Source organism: Tachypleus tridentatus, chromosome 2 (assembly GCF_004210375.1).
Source record: "Tachypleus tridentatus isolate NWPU-2018 chromosome 2, ASM421037v1, whole genome shotgun sequence".
Lineage (NCBI taxonomy): Eukaryota > Metazoa > Arthropoda > Merostomata > Xiphosura > Limulidae > Tachypleus > Tachypleus tridentatus.
Genome location: NC_134826.1, coordinates 1,970,075 through 1,989,957, shown reverse-complemented (window position 1 = coordinate 1,989,957; position 19,883 = coordinate 1,970,075). Strand labels below are relative to the sequence as shown.

Genomic DNA, 19,883 nt, shown 5'->3' with positions numbered 1-19,883 from the left:
CAATAGGTTTTGTTTGTTTAAAATTAAGTACAAAGCTATACAAGTTGCTGTCTTTGTTCTGCCCACTCACCACAGGTATTGAAATCCAGTTTATAGCAATGCGTGTCTGCAGACTTACCATTGGGTGGCTTCAATAGGGAGATTATGATCCATACTCACAGGAAGACACACAGATAAACTAGATTTAATATATTTGTGCAACATTTTCAGTCACAAAGTAAGACTGAAGAGGAAGTACGAATCCATCAAAACTAGTTTCTCAAATATCAGACGTCTGACAGTTTGTTCTGTTTATTGTGGTGTTTTCACTACCTGATGTATAAAATATTGTGGTCTTTTATTACTGATACTGGAGGATATTTTGGAGAACAAGAGTAAGAAACAAATATTTTTATTAGTAAGGACAGGAGAAACAGAATTCATAGATGTGATGATATCACAGAGAAGCAAGTGGATAGGAAGACAAGAATAGCAGTAGTCAGCAATGTTCAGAAATAGAGGTAGAAACACCAGTGGCACATGTAGGATGTACAGAAGTAGTAAGAGAAACATCCCCCAACAAAGCAGCATGATGAAAACTCACTAAAAACAACAAACAAGGTGAAGAACTCAATAACAGATAAAGAGATTTAAGTTGGACTATATCAGAGCAAAGAGTATCAAACATATTGGTGTTAACATTCTTTATAATCACTATAATAGAAACTTATACCCTAGAGCTTGACATTTTTCAGTGATTTTTTTCCAATGCCCCCTAAAAACTTTTAAATTAACACATTATTTCTTCTAATCCTTTCTGACTTGAGGGCATTTTGAATTCGAATTTAAAAAATATGTAAACCTAAATAAGGTGATTGTTAAGTAAATAATTTAGTATTAGCATTTTTTTCTCAAGGCATATTTATTTAAAAACCTGTAAGCAGTAAGATACTGACAATATTTAAGGAAAATGTAAAAGTTCTTGAAATTTTTTGTGATATATAATTGTTTTTTGTTGTTTCTTATACATCTTGACAAAGTTCATCTTCCTTGTGATTATAATATTTATCCAAAAATCCTTTGGCATTCTTTGTAAAACTATTAATTTGCAATATCCATAAGTCAAAGTGACCAGAGGAAAGCTTACAAATTGTTGTTCTTTTAAAAACACCATAGTGTATAAGAAAGCAGACCATAATTAATACCAAACTAAACATTTTCTTAAAAAAGAAACCCTTCAATACCCAAGAAATAAACACAGCTTTAGCCATATTGATTTGTTAAGAGTTCAAACTTTATTAAACATAAAACAATTACAACAGGTCACAACATACAGAGGTTGGAAACATTTACATGATATGAAAAAAATGTCTTCAAAACATCTGCACACCCATGGAAAAAGTACTGTTGAAAATCTATCAGAAGTTATATTATTATTTAATGTTAAACATGTTAAATAGAAATTAGATAACTTTCACAGCCCAGAAGAAGGCAAGATGAAAATTTCTTCCATAATTAATGAGGGCAGATTTCAATATTACATTCCTCATAAGAAAAAAAAAAGTAAAACATGAATATACTACACAAAAAGGATAAACATGCTAAACCACTTACAATAAAATAAATGCACATCTATAATATATGAATAGAGGTGTGAATAATTTACATACATATATATATGTAAATATACATGATTCATGTTTGGTATTTAAAAAAAAGGCAAAAAGACATGGCACACACAAGTTTAGTTTTTATATACACATATGTATTTATAATTTGAAAAGCTTCAGCACAGAAGAAAAGTTGAAATATTATAAACTGCTACTGGAAGCATAGTTTCAATTACGTTAGTTTCTCTACTGAGAAGACTGGAAGTCTCACCATACCTCTAGGCTACAAATTTCTATCAACACACTAAAATAAATGTTTTAGCTTTTTTTGTTCTAAAGAATGCTGCTACAGTGGACAAGTTGTACACCATCACTAGGCCCATTTACAACATTACATCAATATAACAGTTATATATAAAGCATAAACCAAGAGTCCCTCAAAGGAGGTGAACTGGAACAAGTTTTATAATACTGTAAGTATGGAAAAGCTTGGAAATAAGTATATATAGATACTTACAAAGACAAGAAAAACTTGCATGCAGTTGAGTTTTAACTATACAAACTGGACAATTTTGTCTCAAATCAACACATGAAGAACTTTATTATCATACCAAAAAAAAAAGATTATCCTCATAACTGGGTTTATTGTCCATTTTTGATGGTCAATTAATTCTCTTCAATGTACACCTAAACAAGGTATTGTAAATATTAAACATGTACATTACCTAGTAAAACATTACAGACTTTCTAGGATGCTCAATACATATATACAAATATTTTATCTAGAATTAAATTCAGTCACTTTCTCGAAAACTGTTTCTATTATACAAATACTTTTTGTTTTTTATACCAAACATACAGTTCAAGATTTAATTAAGATGTTTAGTTCCATAATTATGTACACATAAATGCTTATTTATATAACGTTCAAACTTTCCATTATAATTCCAATTCAAAATAGAACATTTTTTAATGACAACACCTCATTTCTATAAAGCCAATTTTTCAAATACAGAACTTGTGCTCATTAGATAATGCCACAAAACCTTACAAGGCTAGCATAGTTAACTATAATTGCTTTATCATTAACAGCCAGTAAACTTCTTGAAGAGACATCTTATCATAAGTCTTTCTACATTTCTTCATAGTGCCATATTAGCTCTTTTTAACTGTCAGTGTTTTACCAGAATTTTAAAGTATGCTATAAAAAGTATTACCCAACTTGAAGACAAGTCATTAGTTTTCTAGATTCTGGCTATTTTCCAGGTTTTTACAATTATCACTGTAAAATTAGAAAACAACCCACATACTACAACTTTATACACTGATTATATATATAGAACCTTTCATAATGTTATAATTTATAACATCAGTTTACATTGCACTATTTATTTTATGACTATTGTCAAATTCTGAACATTAAAAGTTACAGTTTAAAACTAGAGTAGCTGATACACTTTGGTATAATTAATTTTTTCATTTTGTTTCATAACTCTTATTGTACATGTATTGATACAGCTCAAGCTTGAATAAAAGTAATACGGATACGTAAAAATGCACTTACAATTTTGTTGAAACTGTTACCTGAACTCATAATTATTAACTGAATACTAAAAATTATATAATTTCTTTATAAAAATAAAAAAATACAATTTTACTTTTAGATTTGTTAGGCAGATTGTTATGTAGGATTAACCTTTGTAATTATATGTTGAAATGAAAAATTCTTTTTACAATAATCAAATCCACAAATATAGAAAGCAACAGTCTTACTTCCCCCAAGGAGATAAAGAATTTCACTGCAAAAAACTTAAAAGATAACCTGTAAAAAAAAAACCTTGGAAGAAATCAACTGTACTCTTTCAGCTGTATTTAATATTGCTAGAAAACACAAAATTAAATCTCAAAACAGAAGAGACTGTTCAAACCAGAGTGTACTTAAAGTTATGACATGCATTAAGTCCTTGTGTTTCATATCATTCCAGACAAACTGTCAAAGTCTTCCCACAGAGAAACTGTCAAAGCTCATTGAAATTCTCTTGAAAAGCTTACAAAATTTTACTTTAAAAATATTTTGAAGAACTAATATACATTTATCACATAACAATAATTGCTTATTAACTACTATTGAAGTTAAAATCTTGTTGATAAATATCAATAAAAAAGATTTTCATTAAATTATGTAAATTTTCTACACAAGCAGTAATTACATAAAAGTTGGATTTGTTTCTCAGAAATCCCAGACCATTAAAACTGTTTCTGAACACCAATTTTGTAGCAATGTTTTATACAGGATCCCCAGTTTCACAAAGGAATAACAAAATGTAAATAGCTTTGGCAATTCTTGAGAAAACAATAATTGTCCAAGATCATGTCCCAGCTTCAAATTAAGGCAATTAACCAATGCTATGGTTCCAGAAAAACTTAGAAACATGCAATTTTTCTGCACATCAAACACCATTAAAGAATCTTGCAACAATTAATATTTCAATAAATCTGTGGTCAGTCCAAGCTTAAATGAACTTAAATCCATTTTAAAAATTAAACTTATGGACTATTATCATCCATTTAATAGGTATATTCATATAAAAACAATGATCTCTATTGTAACAATTATTAATTAGAAAAGAACAAAATACACACATATCTATACACACACACAAAAAAAATTGTAGTCATTGAAATCTATTAAACTCAACAAATAATGTACAAAACACTAGTATTAGAAATCCAAAGAACTTAATCACATATTTAGAAAACAAAATATATATGTCTAATCAAATTATATATCCATTTGATATTTAAACCAAAGCATTTGTACTGTTTCCAAAAGCTAACACTTCTTAGTAAAATATTTTTAATAATTTATTTCTCTAAACTTATAATTTATGTTTCCTTCACAGTCTTCATTTGACTGTTGTTAGTTTTATATTGGCAATTACTACAGTCTCAAGAAAACTAATGTCCTCATCATTAAGTTCTAACTAATACTGTGTAATTAAAGTAAAAAATACAATGATTTTTTAATTAAAAAGTGTCAGAAACTACTACTACATGTTATCAATAATATCTTAATGTTTCTTAGTTAGTACAAAACTACAACTCAAACAACACATATACTAAAACTTCTTAGTCTTTACAAGGAATAAGTTTCAACCATTAATATAAAACACAAGTACATTAACTTGGAATTAATAATTATGGTTTTGATAGTTAATCATAAAAATTTACAAATAATAACCACCAAATGATCTCTTATCTTAAAATGTCACATGTATAGAATATTTCTTCATAGTAATAAGTACACCTTTTTTATGGCATAAACTGAAAAAAAAATTCAGGTTTCATGATTCAAAACTTTTCAAACAATTCCCCACTTTCCTATGACTACCATAAATCTTGGAGTTTAGTTATAGCAAAAACATGAAAAACAGTAGTTAACATCAATTCACTGTATTACTGTGAAACTGTCATACCACTGAAGGAACACAAACAATTCTCAATACATGATACAACATTTAATAACATTAATGGGAAAATCACAGCAAGAATAAATGTTAGTATACAGAGTTAACACACAATGACAGGTCCTTCATTTTTCAATACAATGATTGTCTTAAATGCTTGAAACCCAGATATTGATGGGTACCTGAAGCTCCCATACCTTAACTCTCATATTTTAGCAGTCTCAGTAACCATAACCTTAAAAATTATAAGAATAACAAATTATATGTAAATATAAGAAAAGCAGTAGCAGACACACAGTGCCTGCTTTACATATAGATTCAACAGAACGCAAACTGAAACCCATCCTTCTATGGCTGGAATATAGGGTGTGCTGCACAGCTGACAGAGAGAAGAACTTATCTACTCTCTGTCAGCTTTCCTAGATCTGGATATTTTGTATCAGATCCTGCATTTCTTTCACAATCTCAAGAATTATTGGGAATTGCATTATCATGAGGGCGATTCATCTCTTCAACTGACCCTGACGTTCCTTGTTCTGGTGGTGACATCAGTGAAGGGCATCCTTCCTTGGTGGCATCCTTTCATTTATCTTATCTAAGCCTTTAGCTTCCTCAAAAGAAGAAATTTCATGTTGTGGTGAGATCCTTCCTGAAGCAAGGACTGAAGAAAATCATTAAGTTAGATATCTACCTCTAATTTTATAAAACTCTTTACTAAATTAACCAATTATGATTTCTATTAAACCATGCCTTCTTTGTGATAAAAACTACACACCTGCAGTGACTCGCACACAAATACTAAAACAGTATTTGTTACACAATCTCATGTCACAACCTTACCATTAAGTAAACATATGGAAAGACAAACACCATGGTTTATAATGTACATAAATTTAGAGTAAATTGTTTCCCTATCATAATGCAATGTTTTAAGCACCCATACATCAATAGAAATTGCTTGTTGAACAATTACAACATAATGTATACCTTCATGTTGTGAGACAGTTTTATGTATCTTCTTATTATTTGACTTATTGCATTAAGGAAAAATAAACATGTATTTTCTTACCATTCCTTACACCTGTTTTTCCAGCAGAAAGGACGCCCAGCGGTAGATTTCCACTAGGTGTTAAGCCCTTTAGCTGGAGAACACTTTCATTCTCTTCTCTGCAAAATTTAACAAACAATTAATCTAAAGCAGTGTTTCACAACCTTTTTCTAAGCATACCTAAAACAAGCAATGAGCACTCATCTTCCCTTTTAATAAATGTTTATACAAGTACTAAAAGTGGCACCAAAAGATATACTTAAAGAATGGATTAGAAGTGTGGCTGTGATCATTGCTTGCCACTAACATCCACATATGATGATTACTGATGAAACAACAACACTATTTCTTATGATTTAATTTTAACCACCATACACCCCAAAACTTACCTGTTTTCTCAAAGTTTACTGCCACTAGAGGATAGTGTCAGCAAGGTTATAGAACACTAGTCTAAAGTGAAATGTATACACTGAAGAGTTTAATATATATTTACCTTTATGACAAATACCTTCAAAAGTATGTATTTTCAAGAGTTTCAAGGAAAAATAATTCACTTTCTGAGCTTACACTAGTTCATCAAAACTGTTGTAATGGCTTGTTTCAGTCAGATTTACCCAACAAATTTAACTGTTACATCAAAAAAACACCAAAAGTCAAGAAAATATTGATAACACATTAGTTACAATTATTTTACTGAATAAACTTCTATAAATTCTAATTCCACAAGTTACCTCAATACAGTATATTCCACAAGTTACCTCAATAGAGTATATTCCACAAGTTACCTCAATAGAGTATATTCCACAAGTTACATCAATACAGTATATTCCACAAGTTACCTCAATAGAGTATATTCCACAAGTTACCCCAATAGAGTATATTCCACAAGTTACATCAATACAGAAAACACACAAGCCATTTTTCCGATTGCTCTGATTTTATTACGAATGACTTCTTTTCTTGCCCCTGCTGCGCCACCTACATAAAATTGAAAATATTTTAAAATAGTTCAACATAAGCTATAGTTTTCCTGCATACTAACAGCACAAAGCAATTATTAAACCTTCATATGAATCAAAATAAGTTTGTCATTCAGCTAGATTGTTAGAAGAAAATGAGCAACTGCTTCCATAAAGTATTTTGTAATCCGACCAAAGGGATCAAGATCTAAAAAAGTTTCATCTCCAAAATACACAAACACTATAAATAAATTAAGATTTCTCTACTATTCAAAATGATCATAATGCCAAAGAAACTTGCTTTCCAATATATTTGTGTTAAGCAACATGAAGTTTACATAAATTTAAAATGTCATACTTTAGTACTAAGCCAAAAAGTAGTTGAATACTAAAAACAGTAACTTTAATTCATATAATGAATAAATGAAAGTGAAGTTTCTTAACAAACATTTTTGTAGGTAAAAAAGTCGAGAAGTGAAAAGAAATCCCAGGATCTGCAACCGGCAGAGCCAATGCTCTAAAATAGCTTTCCAACAATACAAACCATTCCTGCTTTGTTTAACCATTAAGGCTTTTAAGCATGAGTATGAACCTCATACGTACTATATTCTGTTGTTGTTGCTAGACAATTAAAGGGTCGAGTGCATTAGACCTGTTAGCCAAAGGTTCTGGGTTCCTGGCTGAGTCCCAGAGTTTCTTTACGGTTATTAGTTTTTTTACATAAAATAAAATTTCTCAGAAAGTTTACTTTCATTAAATTATGATATGAATTAAATAATAATAATAAAAAGTAAATATATGTGAGTTGAGTTGAGTGGTGGGAAAAACAATTCATCAACTTCCGACCAAAACAACACAATGCAGTATGAGATTCACACCTATGGATAAAAGTCCTTAATGGAGGAATGTGTTGTGGCTGGCTTGTACTCTTTGCTACCTTAGTTAATAATGCATCAGTCTTGTCAGCCAAAGGCCATGGGTTAATATTCACTCTTGGAGTTTTCCACTTATTAACTTTTTTCATCTAATTTATAACTACTTTCTAAGATATTTTGACAAGAAATAACACTCAAGTTTCAGTTCATGTATATTTACACAAAAACCTTTTTGTGAAATAAGCGATGATAAAATTTATCCTCCAATTCCAGAAAACTACTAGCTTTGTCAGTTTACCTTAACCACAATGCCACACCGACCAGTCAACATTGCTATACATTAATTAAGATAATAAACACAAGGTTATTTCAAACAAATACACATTTTAAAATTTGTCTCTGTGATATTTCATCACCTCTAGTAAAATATCTGCATGGTTAAACATTTAATTATTCACACTATTAACCACAATTACTGGTATGTGTTAGGTAGTTAAAAGCTTGGGTTTTTGTAAAATTATTGTTTTCATAGAATGCCTTAAAACTGAATAACTTGATTCATTGCTGTTATTTTTTGAAAGCTATTATGACTGACCTATGATATGCCATATAGTATATACTTTGTACAAGTGTGCTTTCTTAGCATGTACTTTGGCAAGCTTGACACAAGATACAAAAAAGCAATACCTCTTATACAATAAAAACAAGTTACAAATAGACATGATGATCCTTCAAGCGAGGACCAAACAATGATACTTGTCCACCTCAACATTGTTCCCAAACACTTGTAATGTTATTATTATAGAATTTCATATGAAGAACATTTATCTTTTATATTAGTAAAGAAAAAGTAATTTCATATTTGTAAATGAGCAATATAAAATGTTTACACTATCTGCATCACCAAAACATACATATTATTGAATAAGTTACACCAATCTTAAAGTGATCTCAAATTACAAAATTTTTGCTAAAAATTTTTAAAAAATATCATCACAACTGAAACAACATCTCAAACAGTTTTTTACACTATTCTACGTATTTATGTGGTAAATACAACTAACACTAAACAATAATAAAAATGTAACTTACGTGTCAAAAGATGAAGACCAAAAAGGAAATGTTTGGAAAGAAAGTTTGAATATATTTATTAGTCACTATATTGATCTCAACTACCAATGTTTGAATATATTTATTAGTTACTATATTGACCTCAACTACCAAAGTTTGAATATATTTATTAGTCACTATATTGACCTCAACTACCAATGTTTGAATATATTTATTAGTCACCATATTGACCTCAACTACCAAAGTTTGACTATATTTATTAGTCACTATATTGACCTCAACTACCAATGTTTGAATATATTTATTAGTCACTATATTGACCTCAACTACCAATGTTTGAATATATTTATTAGTCACTATATTGACCTCAACTACCAATGTTTGAATATATTTATTAGTCACCATATTGACCTCAACTACCAAAGTTTGAATATATTTATTAGTCACTATATTGACCTCTACTACCAATGTTTGAATATATTTATTAGTCACCATATTGACCTCAACTACCAATGTTTGAATATATTTATTAATCACTATATTCACCTCAACTACCAATGTACTTTGAGCTGAAAGCTATTTAAAAAAAAGGTCTATTTTATAGTAGCACCATAACCAACTGAACGTTTACTATGTTAAATTGTTGTTTAATACAATAGTTCACCTGCTGACTCATCAGCAAGTTTTAAACATGAGTTGTAATTTTAGAATTAATACAAATTTCATTCATTTCAGAAACACAGACATAGTAAAAAGTAAGAATCATAACTTTATCAAAAGAACTGAATACTTTTTGTTTTAAATGCACAAGCAAAACTAACAGATCTATTACAATTAAACTTTACTGTGTTGCATACATTGCACATAACAACCAATATTATCTTTGTGTGTTACTCAAGGAAAAACAAACATGAGATTAAGTAACACACTTTGAATAGGAGAATTCTGTAAATCAAAATAATTGCTTTTTAAGACACTTTTATAGACATTTCATTTACTACATTTGAAATACTTCTCAGTGAATGACAAAAGCCATACTTAATTCATGCTAGAAGTAAAATAATAAACTATAAAACTAGAAACATGTACTAGAGTTTGATAAACATGGGTTTCACCACAAAACAAAGATTTCTCAAAAATACTTTCTTTCCACCTTGAAGCTGAAACCAAAACTTTAGTACTGACCTAGGAATAAAACAAGGCATAATTTATATAGTTGTTACTTTCAATGTAACAGTGATAAAAACCAAGTTCCAGTGATGTGGATACAATAGAAATTATGTTTTAAACACTGCATAGAATAGTTATTATAGTTAGAATAGCTAAATTATTATCTTCAAATTTGCACAAAAAGTTCTTGACCAAAGGACAAATCAACCTTTTCTAGCCTGGATACAGTATAGTCATTTCTGAAGTTACATTGTTACAAATGCCTAATTAATAAAAAAAAAAAAATCACCATATCTGAAACACAAAACACTTAAAACAGAAAAATTATCCAATGTTTTTCAGCCCAAATTAGATATCACTAAAGACTATATTTATGAATAATAACACAATAAAAACTACCATGTGAACAGTTACACATTGTGCAATTATGCTTACAAACACTGACCTAAAAGCCAGATTTAATGCTCTACAGACCATACAAGATTCATCAGCATTCCTTTTCTTATTCTTTTCACTAAATAAGTAACTGTCCCATAAAGGGAAGTATGCCTTCATTACAAAAGTTGTAATGTAAGTTTACATTAGATGGTTGGCCAGAAGAAATTAATTTTCCAACCTGAGCCACTCAAAATCACATTATTAGGATCAAAACATTTTTCTTATATTTTTTCACAGAACAGTTACTTATTTATCAGGAATTTTTTATACGTTTTTATTTACCTTCAAAAATAAAACTCTGAACAAAAAGAGTTCTTCATTGTGGATTCAAAGTGGTTGAAAAAATATAGGTTTCATAGAGAATTTCTCACACAAAAAAGACCATTTTTAAGATATAGGTGTTATAGGAATACTAAAAGGCCCTCAACTTTAAAGTTATACACAGCATTGTTGTTTGTGCTATATGTATCTCATTTCCAACAAACATACATGTTTTTAATAGTAACAAGTAGAGGCTAATTACACTATATGCTAACCAACCCTGTCAAAAGTTTTTAATATCATATATACCATTCAAACTACTGTAAATAGTTAGCATTTAATAAATCTTATCACAAAAGAAATGTCCATTTATAAAAGATAGAATCCTTGCTAATCTATGACCTCATACCAAGGAGTGTTGTGTCTACCTTAACACTCTTTATCTTTAACCTCATACAAAGGAGTGTCATGTCTACCTTAACACTTTATCTTTCACCTCATACCAATGAATGTTGTGTCTACCTTAACACTCTTTATCTTTCACCTCATGCCGAGGAGTGTTGTGTCTACCTTAACACTCTTTATCTTTCATCTCATACCAAGGAGTGTTGTGTCTACCTTAACACTTTATCTTTCACCTCATACCAATGAATGTTGTGTCTACCTTAACACTCTTTATCTTTCACCTCATGCCGAGGAGTGTTGTGTCTTCCTTAACACTTTATCTTTAACCTCATACCAAGGAGTGTTGTGTCTACCTTAACAGTCTTTATCTTTCACCTCATACCAAGGAGTGTTGTGTCTACCTTAACAGTCTTTATCTTTAACCTCATACCAAGGAGTGTTGTGTCTACTTTAATACTCTTTTCAAATAAAGAGTGTGAGTTTTTCAAGATAAAGCAAATATGACAGCAATTACTTTAACAAAACAGAGAAATATGTAATAAATAATTAAATAATTGGTTTATTTTCTTTTTACAAACAAGAAATGACACAACCTCAAAATTTCATTATTTTCAAACCTATTGAACTAAAATCAAAGTGAAAACATCTTTTAAAGCTTAAACAGAAACTTTTTAAAGCTTAAAGCAGAAATGTATTGATGCTAATACATTTTTATCTACACGTACAAAAAATTAAAATATAACAGCTGAAGAACATAAGATCAACATTACTTTAAACAGTTACGATATTCATTTTCACTACTTTATCTGCAAAATACGTCACTCTTAGAATTATTTTGAGACAGGAGAATAAACAGACTTCTTTGAAAATTAAAGATGTTATATACTTTTATAAATAACACAATATTAAACTAGCCATCAGGTCTTCAACCTGATAAAAGTCATAAATTGGATGGTCTGGTTAACATCCACTGCTGATACCAACAACCTTGTATGTTGGTCTGCTCCTCTGGCCTGGTCAAAAAAGCCTGGGCAGTGTAAAGGAGAAGTCCTGAAGTATGGGTTATAGCCTCTGGTCTGCTGGCCAGATCCAAAGTCTCTGAGCTGTTGTGAAATGTGTGTATGATGGGGTCTGGACTACTGGCCAGGTTTGAAGTCTATGTGATGAGCCTGGTCTACCTGTGAGGAAGCACAATGCTTCATCTCCAAAGTTAAATTTCAAGTGGACACAGAGATCACACTGGGCAGTTTTTCAGTAACATATGGTTGTAGTCTTCCCTCTATCCAAAATTTGAGTGAATATTAGTGTGGGTTGTAGTTTTTGGCTATAGCATCAACCATATTGCATCATTGTTTCAATGTGGGTTTTAGCTTCTCTGATGGATGTCAATTAGCCAATATTTCAGATTCAAATCTTTGGCCAGTTAGTCTGCTGTCTCATTCCTCAATGAAACAGAATCCAATATAAGATAGTTCTGGAGGCTATCTTGCAGATCTCTTATGGCTGCATCAGTGTTCTTGGATCTCAAGGTTTGTTAAGTGGACAAAGTCTGTCAGAATAACAATTCTTTCAAATTCTTGGATGCTCTGAGGTTGAAAACTGTGGCAGTAGTAGCTGCACTTTAGCTTTACAGCTGGTGCATGAATTGACCTGTAAGTGATATCACTGTCTGCATACCTAATATTGTCTCCAATTTCTCTGTTTCACATGAAATCAATGGCAGACCCATCTTTATACTTATGAGTACAGCTTACATTAAGATATGGTTGATAAATTTCAGTGAGAAAGGAATTATTTCATTTTACTTTAGGACCTGGTATGGTTAAACAAATTGCAATACAATACTCTTCCTTTGACCATTTCTCTGGTGCCAGAATATGCAAAAGATGTGAACAAAACGGCCGAGTCTCTGACACCATAACCTATCTATTGCTCTTTCTTCTTCTACCTTCAAATTAAGTCTCTTATATGACATACATAATATCTTTTCATCCTGAATCATGATCTCAAGTTTTCTTCTGCAATCCTCCAGAGGCTCAATACCTGCAGTATTTTCTATGTCATCAATGGATATTTCCTTCATTCCTTCCAAAAGCACACAATGTCTGAAGTTCTAAACTCTATCAAGTTTTATCTTGTTAATATTTGATGATGTTGACCAAATCGTTGAAGAATACTCCATAACTGGCCTGACAGGTCCAGTGTAAACTTGCTTCAAGATTCTAGAGCAAATATGTCAACTGGTTCTGGCAAGCTTCATCAAGACTTGCTGTTTGATGGTTCTGCCCCTTTGTTGTTAGCAAAGAGTTAAACTTTGTCTGATACCAGTTTTCACTTCTGATAATATCAGGTCATCCTTTAAGTAATATACTAGAGACAAATTATCATCTCATACTAACCCATCAACTTGAGTGTCTTGCACCACATGTACTGATAATATCTGTCATCCTTTAAGTAATATAATAGAGGCAAATTATCAGCTCATACTAACCCATCAACTAGAGTGTCTTGCATTACATGTATTGATAATATCAGGTCATCCTTTAAGTAATATACTAGAGACAAATTATCAGCTCATACTAACCCATCAACTTGAGTGTCTTGCATTACATGTACTGATAATATCAGGTCATCCTTTAAGTAATATACTAGAGACAAATTATCAGCTCATACTAACCCCTAAACTTGGTCATCCTTTAAGTAATATACTAGAAACAAATTATCAGCTCATACTAACCCCTAAACTTGAGTGTCTTGTACCACATGTACTGATAATATTAGGTCATCCTTTAAGTAATATACTGGAGACAAATTATCAGCTCATAGTAACCTATCAACTTGAGTGTCTTGTACTACATGTCCTGAAATATCACTCATCCTTTAAGTAATATACTAGAGACAAATTATCAGCTCATACCCATCAACCCCTCAACTGATAATATCAGGTCATCCTTTAAGTAATATACTAGAGACAAATTCTCAGCTCATGGTAACCCCTAAACTTGAGTGTCTTGCACCACATGTACTGATAATATCAGGTCATCCTTTAAGTAATATACTAGAGACAAATTATCAGCTCATACTAACCCCTAAACTTGAGTGTCTTGCACTACATGTACTGATAGTATCAGGTCATCCTTTAAGTAATATACTAGACAAATTATCAGCTCATACTAACCCATCAACTTGAGTGTCTTGCATTACATGTACTGATAATATCAGGTCATCCTTTAAGTAATATACTAGAGACAAATTATCAGCTCAGAGTGTCTCATGTACTGATAATATCCCCTAAACTTGAGACAAATTATCAGCTCTACTAACACCACTTGCATGTACTGATAATATCAGGTCATCCTTTAAGTAATATACTAGAGACAAATTATCAGCTCATACTAACCCCTAAACTGTGTGATAATATCAGGTCATCCTTTAAGTAATATACTACAAATTATCAGCTCATACTAACCCATCAACTGAGTGTCTTGCACTGTACTGATAATATCAGGTCATCCTTTAAGTAATATACTAGAGACAAATTATCAGCTCATACTAACCCATCAACTTGAGTGTCTTGTACTACATGTACTGATAATATCAGGTCATCCTTTAAGTAATATACTAGAGAAAAATTATCAGCTCATACTAACCCCTCAACTTGAGTGTCTTGTACTACATGTAATGATATCAGGTCATCCTTTAAGTAATATACTAGAAACAAATTCTCAGCTCATACTAACCCCTCAACTTGTGTGTACTTGTACTACATGTACTCATAATATCAGGTCATCCTTTAAGTAATATACTAGAAACAAATTCTCAGCTCATACTAACCCCTCAACTTGAGTGTCTTGTACTACATGTACTGATGATATTTGGTCATCCTTTAAGTAATATACTAGAGACAAATTCTCAGCTCATACCAACCCCTCAACTTGAGTGTCTTGTACTCCATGTACTAATAATATCAGGTCATCCTTTAAGTAATATACTAGAGACAAATTATCAGCTCATACTAACCCCTAAACTTGAGTGTCTTGCACCACATGTACTGATAATATCAGGTCATCCTTTAAGTAATATACTAGAGACAAATTCTCAGCTCATACTAACCCCTCAACTTGAGTGTCTTTTTCTACATGTACTGATAATATCAGGTCATCCTTTAAGTAATATACTAAGGGACAAATTATGAGCTCATACTAACCCCTCAACTTGAGTGTCTTGTACTCCATGTACTAATAATATCAGGTCATCCTTTATGTAATATACTAGAGACAAATTATCAGCTCATACTAACCCCTCAACTTGAGTGTCTTGCACTACATGTGCTGATAATATCAGGTCATCCTTTAAGTAATATACTAGAGACAAATTCTCAGCTCATAGTAACCCCTAAACTTGAGTGTCTTGCACCACATGTACTGATAATATCAGGTCATCCTTTAAGTAATATACTAGAGACAAATTCTCAGCTCATACTAAGCCCTCAACTTGAGTGTCTTGTACTACATGTACTGATGATATTTGGTCATCCTTTAAGTAATATACTAGAGACAAATTCTCAGCTCATACCAACCCCTCAACTTGAGTGTCTTGCACTACATGTACTGATAATATCAGGTCATCATTTAAGTAACATCTGATTTTATGTTCAGAAAAAGAGAAAGAATTTTAAATGCTTTTAACATTACTTAATGTATGTTCCATTATTATTAATTATTTCCTCCCAACGATTCACAAGCTTCTGAATGTCACGTCTATAAAATTCTTGGGGTTTGGAGGAAAAGGTTATAGAGAGGGTAATTTTAACATTTTCATGTGTTCCAAACTCTTTTCCATCAAGATAGTTCTGCAAACTTCAAAACAGATGATGATCAGATGGAACAAGATCTGGTGAATAAGGAGGATGTGGAAGTTTCTCTCAGTCTGCCTATTCAATTTATACAGATGTGATCCTTGCTGTATGGGGCCATGCATTATTCTATTGTAACACTTTACCTATGACCAAAACAGGCCGTGCATTATTCTATTGTAACACTATACCTATGACCAAACCAGGCCGTACATTATTTTATTGTAACACTATACCCATGACCAAAACAGGCTGTGCATTATTCTATTGTAACACTATACCTATGACCAAAACAGGCCGTGCATTATTCTATTGTAACACTATACCTATGACCAAAACAGGCCGTGCATTATTCTATTGTAACACTATATCTATGACCAAAGCAGGCCTCTTTTTTTTTCAGTGCAACATTCAAATGCTCTAACTGTTGACAATACAAGTCTGATGTAATCTATACATTGAGTGGCAACAACTCAAAGTGGATCACTCCAACAACATCCCACCAAATGCTTAACAAGGCTTTCCTGAGGTGAAGGTCCATTATAGGCTGTGCTTTAGCCAGTTTACCTGCACTCAGCCATTGTCTGCTGCACTTAACATTTTTATAATATATCCATTTATCCATATATCCAAAAAAAAAGCAAGTTATGTTCATGGAGAGAAGTGCAAATGTCCACTCTTGCTCTAAGGTTGGCTACTGTCAAATAATGGGGAACCCATTTTCCATATATTGACATCTTTCCAAGATGTTGCAGATGATGAACTATCAAATGGTTTGAATTAAACTTCTGTTCTAGTTCTTCAACTGTTACAGCACAATCTTCATCAGTTGCTGCCAGCAGTAAGTCATCATTAAACTCAACAGGATGACTTGAACGTGGAGCATCACTTAATTCACCTGATCTGATCTTCTAAAACCACCTTCGACATTTTATTTCATTGGGAGACTCCACACCATAAACACCTTGAATGTTTTGTGAAGTTTCTACTGCACCATTGCCTTTTTCAAACTCATAAAACATTATATGCTTAATGTGCTCGTCAGACACATCCATCTTCATAAAGGTTTATTTGATTAATGCTCTGAAAAAGTGTAGCTGAGTTACCGTATTTTCCGGTTAATAAGCCGAGGCCAATTTTCAGCTCTGAAAATGAGGGTTTTTGCTTATTACCGCCCAATAAACTGAGGCCATTTTTAAGAAGTGACAAGTTTCTTCAAAATGACTTCTTAGTCTCGTTTCAGCGTCAGCATGCATGTTGTGTGTGATCATTGGCGTTCTGTAGTAAAGCAGAACGTGTCGTATTGAGACAGAGATGGAATCAATATGTCATTCGTTATTGGCTTCACTCACTGTAATTAGGTAACCAATGAAATTCCAGAATTTTTACTCAGTAATTAAAACCACTAACCCAGGGTATAAATACCAGGGGTAAAGTTTATCATTGTACAAAACCAAAGATGTCTACACCTGCAAAAAAAAAGAATGCGTTATGATGCTGCTTTTAAACTGAAAGTTGTAGAGCTAGCCTTAAAAACCTCAAATATGAATGCCGCTCGCCATTATTATTTCTATGAATACATGTCATTCGTAATGTATAGACCTTTTGGTCTATTAATAAATAAAGGTCCAAAATTTATTCAACTGAAAGGAGAATTTAAATGAATATTGTGAAATCTGTTGTTATCAGGTCAAACTACATTTCTATTATTTTCATCTTGCTATTATCCAGGATCCCTTATAGAGATAAGATATATATATGTATACATATATAACAGAGAATTTTAATTACAAAAATTTAAATGTTTATCATTGACTGTATTTTTATATAAATCACCTTACTATTAATAAGGACAGTCTTTGAAATCACTTGATCATAACTCATATGAACTACTCAAAATAATTCTCTAGCCTATTTAATTCATTTTCTTACAAAAGTTACTAGCAGTGTAATTACAGGTAAATTAAACAATGAAAATAATATAATACAAGATGTTAAGTAGTTTAACTGATTATAAGTTTCCAACTAAGTTAAACATCCAATGTATAATAATACAAAGTGTTGAGTAGTTTAACGTATTATAAGTTTACAACTAACTTAATGGGGTCAATCTCTATACAGATGATCCGCACTTAAACACAAATTACACACTTTCATTTGATGGTCATGTTTTACCTTAATCATTACAACCTTTCCCAGGGGATCAATAACCTTCACGACATAAGATGTACATGTGGCACTAAACGAAACACGAACATGGCGAACACCTAAATAAATACCTTGGTCCCGTTTCCATACAAGAGGACTTTTAACCTCACATTCAAAGTCCTTCAACTTCTGTAAAAGTAAAGCATCGTCGATATACTCAGGTACATCCATGAAAGAAACAGTAACTGTACGTTTGGTAACCCCATTCGTGAAGTAATGCACTCCATTAACCAATAAACCAGAATCAATCACCATATCGACATCAGCAGATAAAACGAAAGCAACCTCATAGCCACCGGGTCGTGGAACAACTGAAGTTACTGAAGCCGCTCCAAAAGTTGAACAAACTGCATGGATAACTTCACCATGGCTGGCATTAGGACATTCAACAAAAACAGTACGTCGCATAACATCAAGCACATCAACGTCATTAAAAAATATCGCTACTACACAGCGAAAAAACAGCAAAAACGACTAGTAACACAAAAAACAATTAATATTCAGAAAACGATGCCTAGCGAAATATAAGAAGTGGCAAATAACGGAGTTCAAAAACACTCGTCTGCACTAGATTACGAGAACCGGCGCTTTCAACGTGGTATGAACGATGACAATTTAATTCTTTTTCTCATTTGGTGTTTTAAGTATTACCCTAAAAGAAAATCGTTGTCGCAGCCTAAAATTTCCTTGTTGTGAAATATAAGAGATGCTTTAGAAATTCACTGTTACTGGAGAAAGCTGGAAAGCCCACGCTCTACCAACTGAGCAATTGTCGGATGTTGTAGAATAAGCAAACGGATTTTAACTGAAAAGCGCACTTGACGTCACTAAGCTCCACCCAGACCTGACCGAACTTTCAAAAACTGAGCATCGGGCTCTGTATAGTCCCTTCAGCTCTCGTCTGATGGAAATTTATAGAAGAGATAATCGCGAACTGGCTCTTATTTGATATAGAAACTAATAATATTATTAATGACATTTAAAATGCATATTCGCTGTATCTCAAGTTTTCTCGCCAACTTGCAGGCCTGAGCACGACTCAATCAAACACATTCCCGCTTATTCAGGCTGGTGGCAGGCGTACCGCAAGGGTCTGCTATCAGCTCACTCTTGTACATAATATACTTCAACAACGTTCCGTTCCTCAAACTCGGGTATACTCAGGCGTCACAATATGCCTAAAACGCTGCTGTTTGGAGTACATCAAAAGACTCATTGGTCGCAGCTAGAAGAGTTCAAACGTCGCTCAATCACATAACAAAATTGTGTGATCGCTGGCGTATAGCTTTAAATCCTAACTAAATACAAGCAATTATATTTCACCCATGTTGTAAAAAGAAAAATAATAAATTAACCCAAACAAAACTTACTCTATTAGACACCGATATAAAATTAACTAAATCTATAAATTCCTGGGAGTCACCTTCAATCGGTTTATATAATAGACGGGTCACTTTAGCAAAATTTGTAAATCTGTCAATCAACATAATGCTTTTCTCAGACGTATTGGAGGTACCCACAAAGGACGCTTGGCCAG

At 32.0% G+C, this 19,883-nt stretch overlaps 1 protein-coding gene across 6 annotated transcripts; it reads right to left on the bottom strand.

Annotated features, from left to right (window-relative positions):
- Positions 1-1,251: 1,251 nt before the first annotated feature.
- LOC143237221 (serine/threonine-protein phosphatase 2B catalytic subunit 3-like) lies at positions 1,252-19,232 on the bottom strand. Of its 6 annotated transcripts, none has more exons than XM_076476241.1 (4): positions 18,314-19,228; positions 6,863-7,082; positions 6,126-6,223; positions 1,252-5,717 (listed from the first exon to the last, which is right to left on the bottom strand). In XM_076476241.1, the coding sequence occupies exons 1-2, from the start codon at positions 18,752-18,754 to the stop codon at positions 6,999-7,001; spliced, it is 525 nt and encodes a 174-aa protein (XP_076332356.1). In that variant the 5' UTR covers positions 18,755-19,228; the 3' UTR covers positions 1,252-5,717; positions 6,126-6,223; positions 6,863-6,998. The 6 variants fall into 6 exon arrangements, with proteins under 6 accessions (XP_076332356.1, XP_076332384.1, XP_076332347.1 ...); XM_076476269.1 differs by having other exon boundaries at positions 18,418-19,227; XM_076476232.1 differs by having other exon boundaries at positions 6,944-7,082; positions 18,314-19,226.
- Between the last annotated feature and the right edge of the window lie 651 nt (positions 19,233-19,883).

Bases quoted from the DNA above. Each gene is read 5' to 3' on its own strand.
- LOC143237221 (XM_076476241.1), bottom strand. From the start codon at position 18,754: ATGCGACGTACTGTTTTTGTTGAATGTCCTAATGCCAGCCATGGTGAA. The intron at 7,083-18,313 runs GTAAAACATGAC...AATTTTATGTAG, and splicing joins GAAAGGTTGTAATGATTAAG to GTGGCGCAGCAGGGGCAAGA.